The sequence below is a fragment of the Rhododendron vialii genome, chromosome 2a (assembly GCF_030253575.1).
Source record: "Rhododendron vialii isolate Sample 1 chromosome 2a, ASM3025357v1".
Lineage (NCBI taxonomy): Eukaryota > Viridiplantae > Streptophyta > Magnoliopsida > Ericales > Ericaceae > Rhododendron > Rhododendron vialii.
The window spans coordinates 10,166,086-10,187,316 of record NC_080558.1 but is presented as its reverse complement, the minus strand read 5'-3'; the positions used below and the strand labels follow the sequence as shown (position 1 = coordinate 10,187,316).

General features: G+C 37.4%; 3 protein-coding genes across 5 annotated transcripts; all 3 read left to right on the top strand.

Moving 5' to 3' along the window:
• The first annotated feature begins 5,167 nt into the window (after window positions 1-5,167).
• LOC131315748 (protein FAR1-RELATED SEQUENCE 5-like) lies at window positions 5,168-9,794 on the top strand. Of its 3 annotated transcripts, XM_058344944.1 has the most exons (5): window positions 5,168-5,481; window positions 5,955-8,276; window positions 8,347-8,424; window positions 8,538-8,663; window positions 8,748-9,794. In XM_058344944.1, exons 1-2 carry the CDS (start codon window positions 5,437-5,439, stop codon window positions 7,896-7,898), a joined length of 1,989 nt encoding a protein of 662 aa, XP_058200927.1. In that variant the 5' UTR covers window positions 5,168-5,436; the 3' UTR covers window positions 7,899-8,276; window positions 8,347-8,424; window positions 8,538-8,663; window positions 8,748-9,794. The 3 variants fall into 3 exon arrangements, with proteins under 3 accessions (XP_058200927.1, XP_058200926.1, XP_058200928.1); XM_058344943.1 differs by having other exon boundaries at window positions 5,955-8,424; XM_058344945.1 differs by lacking the exon at window positions 5,168-5,481 and adding an exon at window positions 5,730-5,791 and having other exon boundaries at window positions 5,955-8,424.
• Window positions 9,795-13,476: 3,682 nt separating this feature from the next.
• On the top strand, window positions 13,477-15,138 carry LOC131315749 (crocetin glucosyltransferase, chloroplastic-like). Its single transcript, XM_058344946.1, has one exon. It carries the CDS (start codon window positions 13,610-13,612, stop codon window positions 15,014-15,016), a length of 1,407 nt encoding a protein of 468 aa, XP_058200929.1. The 5' UTR covers window positions 13,477-13,609; the 3' UTR covers window positions 15,017-15,138.
• Window positions 15,139-16,235: 1,097 nt separating this feature from the next.
• LOC131315752 (crocetin glucosyltransferase, chloroplastic-like) lies at window positions 16,236-18,021 on the top strand. The gene has a single exon (XM_058344948.1). It carries the CDS (start codon window positions 16,313-16,315, stop codon window positions 17,798-17,800), a length of 1,488 nt encoding a protein of 495 aa, XP_058200931.1. The 5' UTR covers window positions 16,236-16,312; the 3' UTR covers window positions 17,801-18,021.
• Window positions 18,022-21,231: the final 3,210 nt, after the last annotated feature.

Sequence of the window (21,231 nt, the reverse complement as noted above, 5' to 3'; positions counted from 1 at the left end):
GACCCAATTTTTTTTCTAAATATAATATTATTAGAATTATTTTCCTTAATGCAATTCTTTTTTTTAAATACAATTATGCATACAATATATACATGTATTTTTTTTTAAATTTTCCTACACATACATGCGTACATGCACACTCCTTCTCCTCCCTCACCTCAAACTCTTTTCGTCTCTCCGTCTCCTACTCAGTCTCTACTTCTTCCCTAACCCTAAAACCAAGCCAAATTCGTCCATTCCAAATCCCATGAACCCAACCCCATTAAATTCACTCCTATTCTCTTCCACCAGAATTCTCCTATAAATACCCTACTCCATTGACCCACGAAATTTACACCACAATATTCTCCACGCCCCACCAGTCCAAAAGAGAGAGAGAAAAATTAGAGAAAATCAAGTTTCAATCCATGGAGTTTTAGAAAAAGAAAGAAAGAGAGAGAAAAGTGGGTTTCGTATCAAGACCCAACCGAAACTCAATCCGACCATTCCAATCTCTTCCTACTACTCCTAGCATCACCAAGCATCGTCTAATTTGGTTCCAAAGTCTCCCGATCCAAAAAAATCCGAAGTCTTCTTCCCCAAAATTCAAGATTCGTTTTTAAATCAATTCGATCCAATTCAAGGTACTATAATCCTATCCAACATCTTCTCTAAGTATATTAAGTGTTATTAAGTGTTTATATGCTTAACCCTATGTCCCGAACGAAAAAAAATTAGTTAACCGCGCGTTTTCTGCCGTATTCACCAAATTGATATTATTTTTGAGCCCGACACTTTATTTGTAATTATTTGCGAAGAAGATGACCTTTCTGATATTTATTTTACAATACGTCTAATATTATTATTATGAAAAACTACTGATCTGATATTATTTTCTTACAATATACTATCAACTTAGTATAAAACGTATTATTTATATCAGTTTAATTTATCTGGTAGATTTAGTTATTTTTAAATGTTTCGAAACGACTTTGCGACCTTCCAAACCTTATTTTTGATGCCCGGACTATTTTTCCTAGACTTTTCATATCTCAAAGATCATAACTTGTTAAGATCATATTTTTTTTTATTTAATTATCTTTATAAAATTATTTATTAGTTATCTATCAAATTTACAAACGAAAAATCTTTGCGACCTTTCAAACAACGTTTTAACACCCAAACTAATTTTTTCTAGACTTCTTACATCTCAGAGATGATATCTTGTTAAATTAATATTTTTTTTATTTAATTTACTATTTATTGTTATTTCTATAGCATTTTCAATCAAAAATTCTTTACGACCTTATAAACCTTATTATAAATGCCCAACTAATTTTATTTAGACTCCCTACATTCTGAAGATGAAACTTTGTTAACCTCAACATATTTTAACTTGTAAATTATTTATTATTTATTTACTTCACTTTTGGTCACTTTATTTAACGTCTTTATTTAAATTAATCCCGTGACCCTCCAAACCCAATTTTTTACACTCAACTGGTTGCATAGGACCTTTAGAACTCTTATTAAGGCCATGATAAATATTCTAATATGTTTATCTAATTAATGCATTAAATTAATTTTTAATTAATCTATTATCTTAGAATTAATTAATAAGAGCCCAGAAAAATTGTTCTTTTAATTTCTTTTAAAACTCTTACTTTACTATTGACATTGTAACCATACAAGATTAAGGGCAACGGCCCGTTCATAATAAGTTGCGTGATTATATTGTTTATTAATTATTTTAATTATTATTGATTTGTTGTATATTGCACCACTGCTTGATTGAATGTTAGATTGGACCCTAGAGACATGGGGTGGTATGCGAATAGAGTTCACTTAGACGATGCTAGGTAATGGATGAATTGAAAAGTTTTGTTATTTTTAGATTGCCTGCAGGCGGAATTTTGAGATGTGATGAGTTGGATGTGATGGTTTGAAACTGGCAAAGTAAGCCCAGTGGTGATTGATGAATGATGATTGGCAAAGTAAGCCCAATGATGTATGATGTATTGATACTGGCAAAGTAAGCCCAGTGATGATTGTGAAGTGGTATATAAGACAAGCGAACCCTAGTTATTATTCGGGAATGATAAGCTTTCTTTTGTTGTAATGAGAGGGATACACGCTAGGTACATAACTGAAGTGCAATCCGCGACAACAAAAGAAAGTGAGCTCATGGGACAGGGCATAGCTAGCGGTTGGGGAGGAAAGATCCCGCGGAGGCGATCTTAGATAACACGATAAGTTAATGGATAGTAATAAATTGGCTTATGTGGAGAATATTTGTTTGGCTTTTCGATTCAATATTATCTTGTTACCTGCTAACTGTAAAGTAAGAGGGGTGGTTGGGTTGGATTATTCTACTGGGTGATTTATCACTCACGGATACGCCTGTATCCTGGCAAATTGTTTGCTTCGGCGATCAATTTGCTAGAGGGCGCAGGATTCACTGGAGATGATTCAAAGATGTTGCAGTTCAACACGGAAAGAATATCAGGAACGAAGATCGAGTATGTTTCGAATTTGTATCAAGCCTAGAGTCAGCTCTGAAATTAATGTATTCTGAATCAACAAATTTATCTTGTGACTGTATTAGCTAAACTTTATTTTGGAAAATTATATTATTTAGCAAATTTTCTTAAAATTTTATTTTGTTTTGCTTCCGAAAAGTCGGGGCGTTACAGGGATATGGCATCTTCTTGATGGAATTATGGTCGTAGCATTGTTAATAAAGCTTTGTGTAGAGTTTGGAACATTTTAGAACATATTTTGTAACTAGTTGTAGTTTAGGCTCTTGTTTTTAGTTTGGTGTTCCAATCTTATTTCCAGTAGGTAACTGGACTTTTTTTGGGTATGTCCCTTGTTTCTTGTATTCTTGTCTCTTTTGGTAATAAAATCTCTTTTTACAAAAAATAAAATATGATATTGAAACCAAGAAAATATGGTAACATAATATTTTTTTAACATCTCCCCTCAAACTCAAGTAGGTTTTAATAACTTGAGTCTGAAAAAGCCAAGAGAAACTAAAAAATTTTATCCCAAGGAAATAGTTTTATATGCAAAGTAATTTTGAGAAGCTAAAAAGTCAAATAAGGGATCGTCTTAGCAAACGAATAAGCCGACTTTGCCGCAGACTAATACGATGACTTCTTATATCACAACTTCGTTTGGACAAACAAAGCCAAGAGAGCAATGAGCAACCAAATGGTACGTTCTCTGTTAAAACTGCTAGGGAGGCTCTTAGAATTCCTACCTCAAATGGTACGTTCTCTGGTAAAACAGCTTGGGAGGCTCTTAGAATTCCTCTCCCTAAAGTTCCGTGGGCTCCGATCGTTTGGTTCAAGCAAGGTATTCCTAGATGGGGTTTTATTATGTTGCTTGTGTGTTGGGGGCGACTTTCGACAAAGGATAGATTTCTCTCTTGGGGAATGATGATGGATTCCCTATGTGTCCTATGTTATAATGTGCACGAGTCCCATATGCAACTTTTTTTTTATTGTTATTTCTCAGCATGCATTTGGGGTAAAGTTCTTCATATGTTTAGTATTTCTAGAAGCCCAACAAAATGGGGGCAAGTAATAGGTTGGGTTATTCAGCACCTCAAGAAGAAATGTCTTTTATCTACCCTCTACAAGTTAGCAATGGTGGTACAATGTACTACATTTGGAAGATGATGAATGACATTGGTTTTGGCAACAAACAGTACACTGCGGATGCCATTTTATGATATTACAGTCAAGGATGTGCGGGATATGGCATCTTCTTGATGGAATTATGGTAGTAGCATTGTTAATAAAGCTTTGTGTAGAGTTTGGAACATTTTAGAACAAATTTTGTAACTAGTTGTAGTTTAGGCTCTTGTTTTTAGTTTGGTGTTCCAATCTTATTTCCAGTAGGTAACTGGACTTTTTTTTGGTATGTCCCTTGTTTTATGTATTCTTGTCTCTTTTGGTAATAAAATCTCATTTTACAAAAAATAAAATATGATATTGAAACCTAGAAAATATGGTAACATAATATTTTCTTAACATCCCCCGTCAAACTCAAGTAGGTTTTAATAACTTGAGTCTGAAAAAGCCAAGAGAAACTAAAAAATTTTATCCCAAGGAAATAGGTTATATGTGAAGTAATTTTGAGAAGCTAAAAAGTCGAATAAAGGATCGTCTTAGCAGACGAATAAGCCGACTTTGCCGCAGAGTAATACGATGACTTCTTATATCACAACTTCGTTTGGACGAACAAAGCCAGGAGAGCCATGAGCAACCACGCCAAGCCAAGCCAAGAGAAACCAGGAGAGCCAAAGAACAGTCATGAGCGAGAGAAGCCATGATAGAAGAGATTTCAGGTGAATCCGAATGAGCGAGCTAGTTATATGTTACTACGAGTGCTTGGCAGACGGCAACGAAGTTTAGGGCACCCGTCGATAGCGAAAAAATTACACAAGGCCTAGATCTTATAACTCTAATACCATGTTAGATAAAAAAAAATTCTTCTGACTTCAGCCCATATTATTCATCTAAGCCATCCAAGCTTGTTTAATAAAAATTAGAGACTACTTCACTTATTGTCAATTGATTTTAGGTTGGAATCCTAAAAGAAATCTAACATGGTATTAGATGTAGGTCTTAAGTAGCCTCACCTCATGTGGTCGAGTGTCCGGCGCCAATGCAAATCTCTTAGTTTCCTCAATTTGTAACTCCACGTGTATTCGGGCTGCACATAAGGGGTAGTGTTAGACTTTATCCTATATTGCACATCTAAATCATTCAAATTTGGTTAATAAGATTTAAAAGTTACTTCATCTATTACCAGTTAATTTTAAGTTGAAACCCTAAAAGAAATTTAACACTATGAAAGTCAGGTGAACGATTCAGATTCACATCATTGTTAATGTGAACCGTGGACGGTTTCATGTATTGTAACGTTTTCGTAGAAGAAAACAATTGGTCTAGGTTTTCTTCCAATTCGTCATCGCAAACGTCATGTTGACAAAGACACACTTCGCCATCGTTTTCATACCCATTGTGCATAGAAGAGAACCAGGAAACAAAAGTACATTGCGATGAGGTTAGGTGATTTAATTAGGGAAAAGTACTCGGCTACGTCGTCATGCGCGCGCCGGGCCTTTTCCACCGCACTACATTGTGATGATTGGCACCGGATCCCCTGTCCAAATTTGTCTGTCCCACTCCCTGTCCCAGTCGTATGCTTGTGCCACGTATCCATTCCTTTCTCCCCTCTAACAACGTTAGTTTCCCAGTTAAAATCCAACTACTCTGTTTCCTATACCCTTTTACACTTCTGGCGCGAAAAATTGGGAGACAAAAAGTCTCTTTTTGTTTCTTTTAGGGTTTATTATTAACCCACCTATGACACTTCCGTATTGAGCGAAGAAATAAAAAGAAGAGGGAGAAACAGAGAGCAGGGAGAAAACAGAGCAAACACAGCATGGAGATTGAAATCAGTGGCTCTTCTTCCCCAATCTCATGTGAGGTAAGTCATATTTTCAGAATTCTATCAGATTTCTTTTAGTTTGAGTCAAAGAAATCCACCATATTATTTCCCTAGCCTTGTGTTACTGACCGAAGCAGAGGGCCATTAACCTTCCCACGTATGTTGCAAATGATTCGTTGGGTTCATAAATTTGTGCATACCTTGGGCCTCAGGCATGGTACTTGCATGAGGAAGCAAGAAGACAGATTGGGAAGGACATAGGCTCGGCACATTTCGTAGCTATCATAATTCAGGTGTTGGATTCTGTGAGTGAGGGAGCAGAGGAAGAATCGAACTAAGAAGATTCAAAGTAATGAAAATCGAACTAAAAAGCAACTTACCAATCCAGCTGACATTTTTCCAAAAAAAAAAGAAAAGAAAAGAAAAGAAATCCACCACATGTTTGATAGTTTCAAGCATCTTTCTTTCAAACATCCACCATGTGTTTGAATTTTGTTCTTACGTGATTGTAGGTTTTGGGCATTGAAGATAATTATGCAAGAGATGATTGCGAATCTCGTCGTAAGTTGGAGTTTAAAGATGATGATGACTTCTTTAACACGGATGTTCCTATCAAAGAGGAAGGTGAGCAAGATGTTTTGCTTAACTCATTAGATGCAACAAGTGATATAAATTTGCTTCACTCCCAAATTCCCCATGAGGCAATTCCAAAACTTGACATGAAATTTAAGATAGAAGAGGCAGCTTATGAATTTTATAATGCTTATGCGTACAAAGTTGGTTTTAGTGTGCGTAGAAGTAAAGAGTATAAAGATAAGAGCGGGATGTTAGTGACTCGGATATTTTGTTGCTCTTGCGAAGGCAAACGGGGGAAAGATAAACGAGATAGTATTATAAAATCTCACCGCCCTGAGACGAGATTTGGTTGTTTGGCACAGAAGAAAATCAAATATTGTCGACAAACCAAACAATATTATGTTGCTGAATTTAATCCTGTGCATAATCACGCAGTCTGTACTCCAAGTAAGACTCATTTACACAAGTCTCATAGGAAGCTTAGTGTTGCCCAAGCAGTTGAATTAGATATGGCAAATGACTATGGGATAGGTCCAAAGGCAACAGTTGAGTTTATGGCTAGACAAGCTGGTGGGCGAGAGAATCTTGGATTTATTCCTCAAGATTATAAAAATTACTTGCGTTCCAAGCGAACTGTGCAAATGAAGAGAGGCGATACCGGTGGTGTTTTGGAGTATTTGCAAAAAATGCAACTAGAAGATCCTAATTTCTTTTATGCCATACAAGTAGATGAAGATGATTTGATAACAAATATTTTTTGGGCTGATGCGAAGATGATGGCAGATTATGCTCACTTTGGGGATGTGGTTAGTTTTGATACGACGTATAGGAAGAACAAAGATGGCCGACCTTTTGCAATGTTCGTTGGGGTGAACCATCATAAGCAAACCGTTGTTTTTGGCGCTGCATTATTGTATTCCGAGTCTGCTGATTCTTTTATATGGTTGTTTGATACTTTTGCCAAGGCTATGGGTGGAAAGACACCGAAAACTATACTTACGGATCAAGATGCAGCAATGGCAAAAGCATTAGCGGCTCAATGGCCAGAAACAATTCACCGCTTGTGCATTTGGCACATTTATCAAAATGCGGCTTCAAAACTTAGTGGTGCATTTGCAAGATTCAAAGATTTTTCAAAAGATTTTAGTGAGTGCATATACGATTATGAAGATGAGGATGAATTTATCAATGCTTGGAATGTGATGCTTGAAAGGTATAATCTCCAAGATAATGATTGGTTGAAGCGAATGTTTAACCAAAAGGAGAAATGGGCATTGGTTTATGGGAGACAGACTTTTTGCGCTGATATGACTACCACCCAACGCAGTGAGAGCATGAACAGTGTGCTTAAAAGATATGCCAGCTACAAACATGATTTGTTGCAGTTTTTCCACCATTTTCAAAGGTTAGTTGATGATCGCCGCTATGAAGAACTAAAAGCTGATTTTAGAGCAACTCAAAGTACTCCATCTTTGTCCTTTCCGGTAGAAATGTTGAAGCATGCAGCAAGTATGTACACCCCAGATGTGTTTGTATTGTTTCAGAGGGAGCTAAGCAAGGCTCATGATTGCAACTTGAAAAAATTTGGTGAGAGTGGAACAGTAACTAAATATGATGTTAGTCCTTATGGCAAGGATGATCAACACCATCTTGTTACATTCGACTCATCAGCAGATATGGTGTTGTGTAGCTGTAAGAAATTTGAGTTTGTAGGATTATTATGTTCACATGCGCTTAAAGTTCTTTGCCATAACAATGTTATGAGAATTCCGGAGAAATACATATTGAAAAGGTGGACAAAGAATGCAAAATCAGGGAGTACAGGTACTTGTGCACGGACAAGCTTGATCGAAGATCCAAAGGCAATGATGGGAAGATGATACAAAGAGTTGTGCCGCTTGTGTACCCAATTAGCAACAAGAGCTGCTGAAACAGAGGAAGCTTATAATATTGCTATGGATTGTCTTAAAAAAATTGCGGAAGAAGTGGATACAAGTTTGACTGGAGAAGGTTTTGATGGGACCTCTAATGCCAATAATAGTGCATTTCTAGAGAATAAAGCTACCCTTGGTGAAGGATGTGAGAAAAGAGTTAAAGGGTTGAAAGTTAAAGAGAGAGCTATTGGAAGGTCTAGCAAAAGGCCAAGAAATGCTCTTGAAAGGGCCATTAAGTCTAAAAAAAATCCAGTAAATAATTTGAACTCCATGGATTATCCCATTCAACAAAGTGAATTACATCCACCGTCGCGTTTCAGCCAGGTATAAGTTTAGTAATCGTGTCCACTATTTTAATTTGCTATGTGTACTAACACTTAAAAACTTGCATCAGGATGGTGTCACTTTTGGTGCACATGAAGACTTCCCCTATGAGAGGACTTCATTGAGTTCATTTTCACAAGTGTCACAGGTATACCGTTCTTGAATTGGGCAATTTGTTATCATTCTAATTTGTGAAACTCAATTATAATACGCACTTTTGGTAGTCTAACTTCATTTTATTCTATACTTTGAAAAATTTAGCAATACGAGTCTTACAACTCCTCAACTAGCATGGGTGTTCCGGCTAATCACCGGATGTTTAACCAACCTTTCCAGTTAACCCAATCATCTCAAGCCGTGCCTACCAGCATGACTAAATTACTGCAGGTATTTGGGTAGCACTAACATACTTCAAGTTTTTGTAATTCTAAATCTCGATCAGTTGTAATTGTAGTTCCCCACCATTTGTAGGCTCCATTATCACAACCACTGGATGATGACATTTGGTTCAATAGCTAGTATGAAGGTCAACCAGAAAAGTAATCAAGTTGAAGTTGAAGATGGTGATATTTACTTCAAGTAAGGGCTGTCAAAAAAAATTGTGATCAGCAGGGATGTCAAGATTAGAAGTGAATGTTGTAGTTATGATCTTATTATGCTAATTACCAAAAGTGAGCAAACCTCATATGTCCTTTTGTGCTGTACCAATCTAACGTAGGCGTACTTATTGGAGTAGTCCTTGATTTTGTTCTACGTTTTTGTCTGTTTCCATCAGTTTTGTTTTTGCAGTCTCTTATTTAGATTTCATGCCATCCTGAGGCGGCTAGATGGACAGACTGTTGGCTTTTCATGTGTAATTTCTCTGTGATGGGTTGGTATTGTTTTTTCTTGCTACTATTTTCGGATGGAATCGTTGTAAGTGCCGTTTGGCATATTAATGGAATATACTTCGATTAGAAAAAATCGACAATTGTTGGCTTTTCATGTGTAATTTCTCTGTGATGGGTTGGTGTTGTTTTTCCTTACCACTATTTTCGGATGGAATTGCCGTAAGTGCCGTTTGGCATATTAATGGAATATACTTCGATAAAAAAAATGGACAGATTGTTGCTTTTCAGGTGTTATTTCTCTGTGATGGGTTGGTGTCGTTTTTCCTTGTCACTATTTTCGGATGAAATCGTTGCAAGTGCCGTTCCGCATTTTAATGGAATATACTTCGATTAAAAAAAATCTAACTTATCACGTTGATTTTTCAAATTCTATGTTTTTTGATCTTAATGTGTTTATACTATGTTTATAGTATGAGCAGTGCACACCAAAGAAAAACATCATGCAAAATAGAGGAGTCGGACAGAAGAATAGTATTTTGGACTGGAGAAGTGGGGGAACCTAAAAAGGAATAGGAAAGAATTTAAAGTAACTGGGCAAGTACCTCCGTTAGTTGGACAGGGGAAGTGGACACGTGGCGCGTTTAGAGGACTGGGACAGGGGAGTGGGACAGGGGAATTGGGACAGGAGATCCGGTTCCGTGATGATTACGTTTTGCTTTCTTTTAAAACTTTCTTTTTCACAAAAAAAAAAAAAAATTCAAATTCAAATATAACGGAAATAAAAAATAATTTTTAAATTTTTTTTCACTGTTTAAAAGATCTCAATAAAATCTATCAAACAATATCTATATTCGTAAGAATTATTTTTTACGTAAATATATAATTTTTAACCTTAAAATAATCTTCTTTTTTTTAAAGTTTTTTTTTTTGAAATCAGAACGCAATATAACACAGCTGGGTCAAAGACAAAGATGCATTCAACCTGCCATAATGTATGGTGAAATAGATGACGGGGGCACGGTGCCTTCAGGCATTGAATAGTTACTCAGGCTCCGTTTTAGAATTCAAAAAAAAAAAAAAAATTTAAGAAGATAATTTAAACTAAAAAATTATGGACTTACTGAAATTTAAAAATATAAAATATAAATCTTGTTTGAAAATTTCATCGAGATCTTTTATATAATGCAAAAGAAATTAAAAATATATTTTTTATTTACATTATTTTTTAATTTAAAAATGTGAAATAAATTGTTTATTTTTTAAGAAAATTTCTGAAACGAGTCCTCATTAGGTTAGAGTCGTGCATTCTCTCAAAATAAAACTACTCCAGTAAAAAGATTCGAAAAGTCTACACCTACCACTTCTTTTCACCTCTCCTTCTACAGCACTCAATTTCACCGGCCGTTTGAAAGTATTTTGGACGATTCAGATTTTAAAATACTCTTCCAGACTTGGAAGAGATTTTTTAAAATCTTGACCATTGATTGTCGAGACGGACAGTAAAATTAGGAGAGCGGTGAAAGTGAACGGTGGGCAGGCGTTGCACCGCAGAGAAAGATTAGGGTCATGCATTAGTTTTTTTCTCCGTTATTGGGTATTTGTGTATTCCAGGTTGTAGTGTCTAGATAATTTACCAGCTGCCTAAGCGACAATTCATGTTTGTTTTTGATTGGATATTTCTTTTGTCCAACATATGTGTGAACATAGATGCCATGAACAATTTTGTGACAAGGAACAAACATAAACTGAAAACGTCATCGTAGAGCCCGTCCCGGCCGCTAATTTGCGATAGCTGTTCGAGCGCAACTTCTTCTATGTTATTGTCTCGCATACTTCGTTGTGCTCCGGGAATCACACACGCATATACGAGAGAAAAACTCCAATTTATATTAACCACGATATACACAATCATGAAAGTTAAACACCTCTCTCTTTCTCTCCCCCTCACTCCGGTCGATCTATCCCATACTCTGTTGTTTCGATCCGTACTCCCTAACCTAGGTATTGCCTATATATGTATAAATATACACCAATAATGCAGAGGTTACAACACAAATCACACCGGCCTACGTGGCATTGCATGATTGGTGGTCGCAAAATAGCTTCTTTTTCTTTTTTCTTTTTTGGAAACAGTCGATTTTATAAAAGGACTAATAAGCCCAAAAAACTCAAAGAGGTGGCCTTGAGAACACCAAAAACAAATACAACAAAAAACTCAACAAAACCAAGGCTCAAACTAGACAAGCCTTTGTACAAAGGAACTAGACTTGAGCAAATTTAAAAAACAGACTCCGGAAACCATCCTCTCCATGAGCCCGCGCAAGCCTTGTTCTCTCATTATTAATGAGAGCTGCTACACACATAGCAATTTATGCACAGATTGTGCACAGATTTTATAGTGGGACCCACCACGGATCCAACACAAATCATCCGAACCGTTCATTAAATGTAAAATAATTTTTCAAGGGTCTCTGTAAAAAATAAGCTCAATCCGATACCTATAGGTGGTTCATCCAACCATCTAACTTTTCATTCAGATTTTCGGATAATGAAAAGTTATATGGTTGAATCGAGCACTTATAGGTATCGGATTGAACTTATTTTTTACGGAAACCCTTGAAAAAATGTTTTACATTTAATGAATGGCTCGAATGATTTGTGTGGGACTCGTGATGGACTTCACAATAAAATCTGTGCATAATCTGTGCACAAATTATATGTGTGTAGACTTTCTGTTATTAATAATGCAGTGTCATGTAGACTGATGTGTGGTTAGTGTTGTAGTCTGCTATTGTGTGCCTAGCATTAATTATTGACATATACACAGATGGGAAAAGTCATCAAGGGCTGCCCGTACGTCGTCCATGGCTGCTGAGGCTCCGTTCCAGAACTTGAATAAGTTTTTATTTTTTGTTCAATAATAATGCTTGTTCCACAAAATAAAAAGTAAGTACTTATTTTTTGGTTAAGGCAACTTTAAGCTCAAAAATCATGTGTTTACGCAAATAATTTTCCTATCAATATGGATCTTATTTGATAGATCTCATTGAGATTTTTAATACGGTGCAAAAAAAATTGAAAAATTAATTTTTATTTATGTTATTTTTGAGTTTGAAAATATGAAATAAGCTGTTTATTTGAGTTTTCTGGAACAACCCTTTTTATTTTTCTTTGAGAAATTTCAAAATAAGTACTTATTTTTTAAGAAGATTTCTAGAACGGAGCCTGAGTCCTCAAGTCTGACTCACAACTCTGTCATATATCAGAGCAAAAGTCAAAAAAATTTAGCAGAGGGTTAATTAATCACGAGATCCACAACTTCTTTTTTTTTTTGAAGTTTCTATTGGAGGGTTTGGGAAAGCTTCATTCGGTTCAATTGTTAGTTTGCAGATCGATTACGATGGGATTCGACTTGAAAGACGATCTTATGAATTTAAGGGCAAATATTAATGAAAAATTATGAATTCAATACTGAAGATACATATCATACACACTCAAACATGAGATGTATAGTAGTAGTAGTTTTCCTCTATTTAAGATCGAGTAGTTGCCATAGTACTGTCATCCGCTACAGCCAAAAACCAATGGCGACAGTGCATAGGAACACAACGCCTAACGGGAATACTTTGGAGGGATGGATTAAAATATGCACATAAATCCAATATGGAAAGAGACAGACTTTGGATGCCTTGGCAAAGGCCAGAGAATCTAATTAAATTATTCCATGTTCATAGAGTACCATTTAAGACAAATGAAATTCTTATTATTTTGTAAGATCTACGTGCACACATTACAATTTCAACTAGTTTTCCTCCTACTTGTCCCTCACGTAATTTCCACTTGAATAAATAATTCACAACAAACATCAGGAGAAAAAAAAGAAGAAGAAAAGTCTAGTTTTTCTCCCAATTCGTCACCTCGCACGTCCTTTAACAAAATTCTTGCCATTAGTATCCGTTCCGTCAAATAGACCGATTTATTTTTTTTGTCTTTATTTAAATTTTTTTGTATTTGTTAATTTTTCGTTAATTTTTTTGAAGATTATTGTATCGTTATGACGAGAGAAATTTAAAAAGTAAAAAATTATGATCGAAATCTAATTTTTTTTAATAGAGACGAAAAAATTGAGTTATTGGCTTATTTTTATTTTTATTCATTTATTCAAAAAAATTAAGTTTCGATTATAATTTTTTACTCTTTACATTTCTTTTATCATGACAATGCAACAATCCCCAAAAATTGACGAAAAATTAATAAATACAAAAAAATTTAAATAAAAACAAAAAAATAAATCAGTTTGCTTATTTAGCAGAACGAGGTAATACTATTATACTAGCCTAGAGATTTGCGCTGCTACAAATAGCATGTGCTACAGATTGCAAATAATACTGTATATCTATACACTCGCCTACGAATATTTACAAGCACAATTCTCATTATCATCTCTTGCATCAAAAAGTAGATAAAACAACCTGAATCCGCCCCACGCGCCGCCGTATAGCTATGGTGCACCACCACTTCCTCCTCGTGTCTTATCCGGCACAAGGCCACATCAACCCATGTCTTCAATTCGCCAAGCACCTCGTTCGGTGCGGCGTGCAGGTGACTTTCGTCACCAGCGTGTCCGCTCAACGTCGCATTTCCACAAACGGTATCGAAACCCCCGACGGGCTGAAGTTTGCTCCCTATTCCGATGGTTGCGATGGGGGGCAAAAGTCGGGAGACGATGGGAGTAACTTATTTTCCGAAACCAGAAGTAACAGCTCTGAAAGGCTTAGAGATATCATCGCGACTAGTGCCAAGGAAGGTTGTCCGGTTACGTGCTTGGTCTACAATTTTCTCTTCCCTTGGGCGGCAAAGGTGGCGCGTGACTGTCGCGTCCCCTCGTCGCTTCTTTGGATTCAACAAGCCGCAGTTTTGGGTATCTACTACTACTACTTCAATGGCTATGAGGAGGCCATCGCCGAAAGCAGCGATGAGCCCTCATGGTCCGTTGAATTACCGGGATTGCCACCACTCCATGCCCGTGACCTTCCCACTTTTATGGTTTCTTCAACCTCTGACCGCGCCTCAAATACCATACTGCAGATATTCAAAGAGCTTATAGAAGCGCTCGATGATTCCGAAACTACCCCTACAATCCTTGTAAACACCTTCAATGCGTTAGAGCCTGAGGCTTTGAAAGTCATTGAAAAGTACAATCTGATTGCCATTGGGCCATTAATTCCGTCGGCTTTCTTGGGCGGAAGAGATCCTTTAGATAATTCGTTCAGAGGAGACCTCTTTCAGAAAACGAAGGACTATACTGAATGGCTGAACTCAAAACCCGAATCATCGGTTGTCTACGTATCATTTGGAAGCATGTTGAATGTTCAAAAGGAGCAAATGGAAGAGGTAGCCCGCGGTTTGTTGGAAACCGGTCGTCCATTTTTGTGGGTCATAAGAACAAAAGAAAACGGAGAAGAAGAAAAGGAAGAAGACAGGCTAAGTTGCATGGAAGAACTAGAACAGCAAGGGAAGATAGTGCCTTGGTGTTCTCAATTAGAAGTTCTATCGCACCCTTCCTTGGGATGTTTTGTGACACATTGTGGATGGAATTCTACGCTGGAGAGCTTGGCATCCGGGGTTCCGGTGGTGGCATTTCCTCATTGGTCAGACCAAGGGACAAATGCGAAGATGATGGCGGACATCTGGAGGATTGGTGTGAGAGTCACGAAAAATGAAGAAGGAATAGTTACGAGTGGCGAGGTTAAGAGGTGTGTAGAGATTGTCATGGGGGGTGAGGAGATAGGAGAGGAAATGAGGAGAAATGCTATGAAATGGAAGGATTTGGCTAGAAAAGCTGTGAAGGAAGGTGGATCTTCGGATGAGAATCTCGAGGCTTTTCTGGAGGAGTTTGGAGGAGACTAGTTGAGGGTAATTTTGGAGTACTGTTAACGTTTGCAATTTGTTATTTTGCATTAATTTCTTTTTTATTTTTGTTTTGGTTAAGAATATGAAGATTGGTAGATCGGTATCAAAACTTGATTAATTTACAAGTATAACAGCCGTTGAGTGATATGATCAATTTCACGTACAGAAACACATTAAATAATGCGGATAAAAAAAAAACACATTAAATAATACTCCATCAATCCTTGTTTGGACAACAATTCCATTACTTTAAGCCATTTATTCCGCGACTCTGTACGTGAAAGAGACAAGCCTAAGAAATAGTTTTGAAATATATAGGTCTGACTTCAGGCAAAGCTTCCAAGAAGATTGTCGTCTCTTTGAAGAGGAGTATCATACAACCTGGTGCTAGAGGGGACGTCTTTCCTCCAAGGACAGTGTTTTGCACGTGCCTCTACTCATAAGTTTTTTTTCCCTACACTCCTCTTTTTGTTTAATTAATTATCATAATATATTCTTGTGATCGGTGTTGTCTCCTACTATTTGAGTTTACAGTTCTAACAAATATTTCTAACACATATTTCTAACACCACAGTTCTGGGAGGATCCATTTCAAGAAATGATTCTTGCCTTTATTTTAGCGGAAAAAGAATCAAAAACCTTATTGGACCTAAAATTAATACTTTCTTAGGGATTTTCTCACTCCTAAGGTTATGTTCTTCCATTTGATTTCCCCCTCATGGAGGTATCATGATTCGGTTGAAATGGCCTCCGGCTCAAAAATCTCTCAGGTCAGGTATCATGATTCAACTCTTTTAAGGACAATCCAATCAGAACTTTCCTCTCACTTTAATCGGGATCCACGCAAATAGACTGTGAGATTGTTCCTCCAAAATTAGTTGGAATGTGTATCAACTGGTTCGAACACCTAAGTTATCAAAAAAATATATTGTCACCTAACATTGTCCATATGTATGCTGCATAATTGTTAAATAAAACAAAGTACTCCCCATGATTGAATCATACTGCTTGCGTGGTTTTTTAGTGGGCATTATTGTCCAAGTGATGTGGCTTCAACAACTCAAATTAATTTGGAGTCATCGAATTATTGTCCTAACTACTTAGATGTTCAAGCTGTATTCGTCTAACTTGTCACAAACGTAAGGTCCACTCGAATGTAATGACAAGAATGAGGAAATTAAAAAACTCTATTATTTCTCGCCGATTCTTCACCTCAAGCGTCACATTCTCAAAATAAACATGTGACAGGTTCCCAATACCAACTATAGCCTACAAATTCCACAAGCACAGATAATGCTCATCATCATTTCTTGCAAAGAAGAGTACAAAACCTCACCCCACCACACCCCCACCCACTCCGCTCCACGGGCCGCCGCAGATATGGTGCACCACCACTTCCTCCTCTTGACCTTCCCCGCGCAAGGCCATATTAACCCATGCCTTCAACTCGGCAAGCGTCTTGTTCGAGTCGGGGTGCATGTGACATTTGTCACTAGCGTGTCTGCTCAACGTTCGATTTCGAGAAACAACGGAACCCTTGACGGCTTCAAGTTCGCTAACGCCTTTTCCGATGGCTATGACGAGGGGTTTAAATTTGGGGACGATATGAGTCACTTTTTTTCCGAAATTAGAAGTAACGGCTCTCAAAGGCTTAGAGAGATCATCGCGACGAGTAGAGAAGAAGGTTATCCAGTCACTTGCTTGGTCTACAATCTCGTACTCCCTTGGGCTGCAAAGGTGGCGCGTGATTGTCACGTCCCATCAGCGCTTCTTTGGATTCAACCAGCCGCGGTATTGGATATTTACTACTATTTCTCCAATGGTTATGAGGATGTCATGTTGAAGAACTCTAATGACCCCTCATGGTCCATTAAATTACCGGGATTTCCCCTGCTCAATGGTCGTGATCTTCCCTTTGCTATGTTTCCTTCAAACTTTAATAGTTCCAGTGGGATACTGTGTATATTCAAAGAGTTGATTCAAACACTTGATGATTCGGAAAGTAACCCCAAAATCCTTGTAAACACTTTCGATGCAATAGAGCCTGAGGCCTTGAAAGTCATCGAAAAGTACAATTTGACTGCAATCGGACCGTTAATCCCATCGGCTTTCTTGGATGGAAGCGATCCATTAGATACTTCATTTGGAGGTGACCTATTTCAGAAAAAGAAGGATTACACCCGGTGGCTAAACTCAAAACCTGAGTCATCGGTTATTTACATATCGTTTGGAAGCATATTGAATTTTCCAAAGTCACAAATGGAAGAGATAGCACGCGGTTTGTTAGAAACCCGTCGGCCATTTTTGTGGGTTATAAGAGAAACAGGAAACATCGATGAAGAAAAAGAAGAAGATTGGCTAAGTTGCATGGAAGAGCTAGAACAACAAGGGAATATAGTGCCTTGGTGTTCTCAACTAGATGTTCTTTCACACCCTTCATTGGGATGTTTCGTCACGCATTGTGGGTGGAATTCTACTTTGGAGAGCTTGGCATCCGGGGTTCCAGTGGTTGCGTTTCCTCATTGGTCCGACCAAGGGACGAATGCAACAATGATAGTCGATGTGTGGAAGATTGGTGTGAGAGTCGGGAAAAATGAAGAAGGAATAGTTGAGAGTGATGAGGTTAAGAGGTGTATAGAGAAGGTCATGGGGGCTGAGGAGGGAGGGGAAGAAATGAGAAGAAATGCCAAGAAATGGAAGGATTTGGCTAGAGAAGCTGTGAAGGATGGTGGATCTTCGGATAAGAATCTCAAGGCATTTGTGGAGGAGGTTGGAGGATAATGGTAAAGGGTAACTTTTTGTCTCTCCATTTTTCTTTTTTGGCATTTGGTGTTCATTTTGTTATCATTTCTTGTAATTGGGTTAAGAATGTCTCAAGATGCATCTTAGTTCATCACCAGATGTGTATTATGCCTTGGGAAACTAGAAGACGGTGACCTTGTCATTTTATTTTATTTTCTATTTTGTGTTCTGGAGTTAAGTTTAAATTTTCTTTTTCTTGAGATTGGGTTAAAAATGCCAGATTATATCTTTGTTCATCATAGGCAGTTACATATTACGTTCAGAAAATTGATTTATTTCCCTTGTTTGCAATCATAAGATTGAAAATTGATTTGTAATATGATTTTTGTGGAGTTTGAAAGTCTAGATCTTGGGATGAACTTTAATATGGGGCACAGAAGTGAGAGAAGATTGAAAACAACTAATCAGTACTTTACCAACCCAAAGGGGTTACCGCAGTGGTTAACCAACTTAGCGGGGCTTGCCATCCCCAGATCACTGGGTCAATTTCTCTCAATAGCGATTTGTACTTGGGGTCACCTCATCTCACTCAAATGTGTGAAAAGGGCTATGGGATGGCCTGGAGAAATTAGTCCAGTTCATATCCGAAGACACCCTTAATTTACCAAAAAAAAGAAAAAAAAAAGAAAAACTAATCACTTTACCGTTGGAAAAACTCGCTAGAAGGGAGATTACTTTCGTAGCCCACTTATAATTTATAAATATAATTCAAATTTTGTCTTGCAGTGTGTAAAGTTATTGCGTGCAATTTTAAGTACTAAAAGACAATTTTTAAGGGTACGTACTTTTAAGAAAAAGAATTTGCTAAAATTATTTTCTGAACCGAAAATTGGTGTACTGTACAAATCTACGTACAAGTGTAATCATTAAGTGTAATTTGAGACAAGTAACTTCAAAGAGGCTAGCTTATTCACGGAGGAGCCATGAATAAGTCGTTTATAGAGTTACACGATCTTAGTCATTCATTTTGACATTGAACACTCCGGATTTTAAATAAACTATTCGCTGAAAGAGTTAAAATCCGGACTATCCAATACACTTTGGACGCACGCAATTTGACTCCGTAATAAAGTTTTACTCAACCTCAAAAGTCAAATACAAAAAGGAGATATTAAATAGCCAATAGGAAAACAGCAAATTGATCTAAAGTCCAAAAGAAGAGGTCCCAAACTAGATTTAGTCCAGCTTAAGTTTCAGTGATGTGTAAAGTCCATTAATGAAAATATTTTAGAGTTTAAGGTCCGTGAAAAGACCAAATTGCCTTTAATGAGACAAGGGCCTTGTTTGGCTAACACAAAAAATGTCTTTTTTAATTTAAATGATCTTAAATGAGACAAGGGCCTTGTTTGGCTAACACAAAATATGTATTTTTTCGTGTTTTTCGATCTTGTTGCATTTTCATAGGGTACCTTAGGATTTTAGGCACTTTCATAGGATACCCTAAGGTTTTAGGCATTTTTATAGGGTTTTAGGGTTCATTTTCCAATTATAGGGTTTTAGCGGTTTAGGCACTTTCATAGGGTACCCTAGGGTTTTAGGCACTTTCATATACAAGGTATCCTAAAATTTTAGGCACTTTCATATGGTACCCTAGGGTTTTAGGCACTTTTATAGGGTTTTAGGGTTTATTTTCCTATTATAGGGTTTTAGCGGTTTAGGCACTTTCATAGGGTACCTTAGGGTTTTAGGCACTTTCATATATAAGGTACCCTAAGATTTTAGGCACTTTCATAGAGTACCCTAGGGTTTTAGGCACTTTCAACACCGGTCAACGCCGGTCAACGCCGGTCAAAGTTAGTCAACGCCGGTCAAAGTCGGTCAACGCCGGTCAATGTCGGTCAACGCCGGTCAACTTTGGAAGGGGTTATTTGTAAATCTTGGACAGAATGTCCTTTAAACTTTAGAGGAAAATATTTATATCCTTATCATGGCAAAAACCCTTATAGTATGTCCTCCTACTCAATTTACCCATAAGAAAACTAAAGCAACATGAAACGTCTCGGTCTAGGGCTCATTCAGTGGCCCTTGGGTATGTTTGGTATCCGTTGGGAGTAAATTGACATCTTTCAAAATATATGGTAATAATGTCGTCTAAGCAATTTATGTAGGAGTACTTATTTTCTCCAAAGTTCTGAATACCGTACCGGTTAGGGTACCGATTTTTCTCCTGGAACGGTACATACCGGTATCGGTTAAATACCGGGTACCGTTTCGGATTTATCGCAACTACGATTATATATAATTATAACTCCAAAAACATACAATTACTTATAATATGAGTACCATTTAGCATCTCATGTGGGTGCATATTTATTACTATGGGCATGGCTACATGGGATCAAGCCCCCCAAATCACCAAATTCACTAGTCACTTCTCGTTCTCATCCCTAGATCAACAAAAACCCACTTCCTTCCCTCTCTCTAGAACGCTCTCTCTCTCTCCCCCTCACGGCCTCACGCCTCTCTCTCTACATCCCTCTGTATCTATATCTAACATTCCAATCCTTCATTTACAACAAACAATCGATATCCTCATATAACACATGTTCCCTTTTCTGTTTTTCATCGATGAGGTAAACGAGGCCGCAGGGGAAGAAACGAGGTCGCCGGAGACGAGACGACGTTCACCGCAAACGATTTGATGTTCGGTGGAGACGCAGATGTGGAAGATCTGGGGCTACACCAGTGCATACAAGTGACATTGAGGCTGGGTTTTGGAAGTGCAGAGATCTCAAGATTCTCAACTCAAGTGGTGAAACATACCGGACGAAATTAGCGGTACTATCATCTCGGCCGAGATTGGCCGAAAAATTCGGTACTCTTCGGTAACCACCGGTATTGGTGCCGGGATGGAATTGGAAGACTAGATTACCGGTTTCACACTATTCCGGTACATACCGGCCGATACATAACGGGATTCATAACATTGGTTTTCTCTGTCATGAGGATATGGGTGCGGTTGATCTTAACCCAACCCAGGTTAATTTCTATTGAGGGCATTCAATTAATTGTGGACCTCAATCTAGCTAATGAGGTTAATAATATAAAAAATTGGTGGGAGATCCACTATAGCATGTTTGTAACTCATCAAATACACCTTCTAAGTTTGTAACCCACTAAGTCCATTCAAACAAGAGCCTTGTTTGGTTAAGGAAAAAACGTGTATTGTTATTCTTCTTCATTTTTTGTGTTAACCAAACTAGGCCATTGTCAAGCCAAAAAAGAATTAATACAAGATAAAAATACCCTTGCAGTTTTTTTTTTTTTTTGGAATTTTGACAACTCTTTCCACATTCTAGATTTCACACACTCTGTCGCTACATAAATAACATTATATGTTCAGGTCTATTAGGCCGATGCGCGGACTAATTCATATAAGATTGTCTGTGGTTATATATGATTTTGGTTAC

Excerpts from the sequence above, each read along its gene's own strand:
- LOC131315752 (XM_058344948.1), top strand. The coding sequence starts at position 16,313 with ATGCTCATCATCATTTCTTGCAAAGAAGAGTACAAAACCTCACCCCAC.
- LOC131315749 (XM_058344946.1), top strand. The coding sequence starts at position 13,610 with ATGGTGCACCACCACTTCCTCCTCGTGTCTTATCCGGCACAAGGCCAC.
- LOC131315748 (XM_058344944.1), top strand. The coding sequence starts at position 5,437 with ATGGAGATTGAAATCAGTGGCTCTTCTTCCCCAATCTCATGTGAG. Across the intron at positions 5,482-5,954 it reads CTTCCCCAATCTCATGTGAG|GTTTTGGGCATTGAAGATAA; the intron begins GTAAGTCATATT and ends ACGTGATTGTAG.